Source organism: Palaemon carinicauda, chromosome 15, assembly GCF_036898095.1.
Source record: "Palaemon carinicauda isolate YSFRI2023 chromosome 15, ASM3689809v2, whole genome shotgun sequence".
Taxonomy (NCBI): domain Eukaryota; kingdom Metazoa; phylum Arthropoda; class Malacostraca; order Decapoda; family Palaemonidae; genus Palaemon; species Palaemon carinicauda.
The window spans coordinates 90,735,530-90,738,029 of record NC_090739.1 but is presented as its reverse complement, the minus strand read 5'-3'; the positions used below and the strand labels follow the sequence as shown (position 1 = coordinate 90,738,029).

Sequence of the window (2,500 nt, the reverse complement as noted above, 5' to 3'; positions counted from 1 at the left end):
CTCTCTCTCTCTCTCTCTCTCTCTCTCTCTCTCTCTATATATATATATATATATATATATATATATATATATATATATATATATATATATATATATATATATATATATATATATATATATTATAAGGACAGTGAGACGAGGTATCACCAACAACTGACAGTTTATTCAAACAGCTGCGATAATATAATAAAAGGTGCGGACGGAAATGTAGCATGCGCACTGGCGCCAATCTGGCTTGAACCAACCGCCACAAAATTTTTTTATTCACACGTAAAAATACTTGAAATACAAGTCAATAAAATAATGTAACGAAATAATAAATACATTGAATATAGCTCTGAGGGAGCGGAACAAATATATACAATTAGCCACAGTGTGGCGAAAGGAGAACTTAAATGAAATGGAGAACTCGATGAGAATGCTGAACGATGGAGGGAGCGATGTCCTTGCAAGTCCTCCCCCCAAGACATCAGGCGGCGTAGAAGGCTGATAAGGCTAGTCTTCGTATCGTTTCGTGCGTCGGAGTGTTCCTCTTGTTTTTGAACGAAGGGGCGCTTCGGCGGTCGTCGTATGGATCTCTACCTCTCGTCGTCGTATGTTGCTTTTCTTCTCATTGGGCACCTTGTTTTGAGGTGGCACTCTGGATCTACCAGGTCCCGCGGAGTCAGTGTCACTTCGTTCGAGAAACGCCGGTTTCACGCGGTCTATTGAGATCCCATCCTCTTGGCCATGCACGTCGAGAAGGAAGGCTTTCGTCGTTTTACTGATGACTCGGTAGGGGCCTCGATAGTGTCTGGTTAGCGGATGTCGATGAGTGTCGATGCGGGCGAAAACATATCCACAGTCGTCCCGGTTCCTTGGCTTGAAATGCTTAGTTCTGTCCTGGTAAGTTTTAAGACATGGCCTGAACTTCCTGGCGATGTTCCTAAGGTGATCCAGTTGCGTGTCGTCGGTTGATGTGAGAAAGAATTCGCCGGGAACTGCGAGCGCCTCTCCGTAAAACTTATCAGCGGGTGATGGCTCGCCATCCGCGCGAGGGGCGGTGCGAAGGCCGAGAAGTATCCAAGGAAGTCGTGATTTCCAGTCCCCGTCGGTGCAGCTCGCCATCAGGGACGCCTTGAGGGCACGATGAGTTCGTTCAACCATGCCGTTTGCTGCGGGGTTGTATGCCGTGGTGCTGTGGAGTGTCGTTCCCATCAGGTTTGCCAGAGCGAGCCATATCTCTGACAGGAAAGTGGGGCCTCTGTCCGTCGTGATGTCGTCAGGAACGCCAAATCTGCTCACCCAGCTTGATAAAAGGGCTTTGGCTCATGCTTAGGTGTAGCTTCCAACCACCTCGTGGAGCGATCGATGATTGACAGCAGGTAGCGAGCAGATCCCGAAGGCGACAAAGGTCCCACGACGTCGATGTGATGTGACCGAAACGCTATTTCGGTAGGAGAAAATCACCTACGCCCGATTCGGTGTGACGGCTGATCTTGCTTGTCTGGCAATTGATGCAAGTCTTCGCCCATTCCCGGGCATCCTTTTTTATCCCTGGCCAGATGAACTTCTAAGACAGGAGGCGAGCAGTGGTGCGTCCCGAGGGGTTGGAAAGTCCATGGATGATGTCAAATATTTTTCTTCTGCGGGAAGCAGGAATCCAGAGACGTGGGCGGCCGGGGCTAGAGTCGCAGAGGATAGTTACTCCTGCCGGCCAGAGGGGAATTGCGGTTATTTTAATCACAGATGGCCCCGTTAGGTGATCCTGTGCCTCTGGGTCGGTGAGCTGCTCGGATGCGAGGTCGGTGTAGTCAATTCCCAGGTGGATTACATTGATTTCAATCCTTGAAAGCGCGTGTGAGACTGGGTTTTTCTTTCCAGGAACGTAGCTTACGGTGCACCCGAATTCGGCGATTGCTGCGAGATGGCGTTGTTGTCGGGAGGACCATGCGTCTGTCGATTTTGTGAAGGCGTGTACGAGGGGCTGATGGTCTGTCGCGATGGTGAAGGGTGTGCCCTCCAGGATGTGCCTGAAGTGGTGGACGGCGAGGTAGACGGCGAGTAGCTCCCTGTCGAAGGTGCTGTATCTTGTTTCGGCGAGTTTCAGCTTTCTGCTGAAGAATGCCAATGGTTGTGGAGAACCATCGACGAGCTGTTCCAGCACTGCTTCACAGGCGACGTTGCTGGCGTCGGTCGTCAGTTGCAGAGGGGCGTTGTCATCGAAGTAAGCCAGGGTGGTGGCATTTACGAGGCTGTTCTTTGTCCTGGTGAATGCGTGTTGTTGTGGGGAACCTCATTCAAGTTTCTTTGCCTTTCCCTTCAGGACGTCCTCGAGGGGGGTCAGGGTCTGTGCGATGTTGGGGATGAAACGCCTGTAGTAATTGACCATCCCCAGGAACTCCTGAAGTTGGCAGGTGGTCGTAGGTGTCGGGAACTTCCTGATGGCGTCCACCTTTGTTGTTATTGGTTTTACCCCACTCGAGGACACGCGATGACCGAGAAAATCCACTCCTTCAGC

General features: G+C 50.6%; 1 protein-coding gene across 1 annotated transcript; it reads right to left on the bottom strand.

The window, feature by feature from the left end:
* Positions 1–495: 495 nt before the first annotated feature.
* On the bottom strand, positions 496–1,146 carry LOC137654070 (uncharacterized). The gene has a single exon (XM_068387708.1). It carries the CDS (start codon positions 1,144–1,146, stop codon positions 496–498), a length of 651 nt encoding a protein of 216 aa, XP_068243809.1.
* Positions 1,147–2,500: the final 1,354 nt, after the last annotated feature.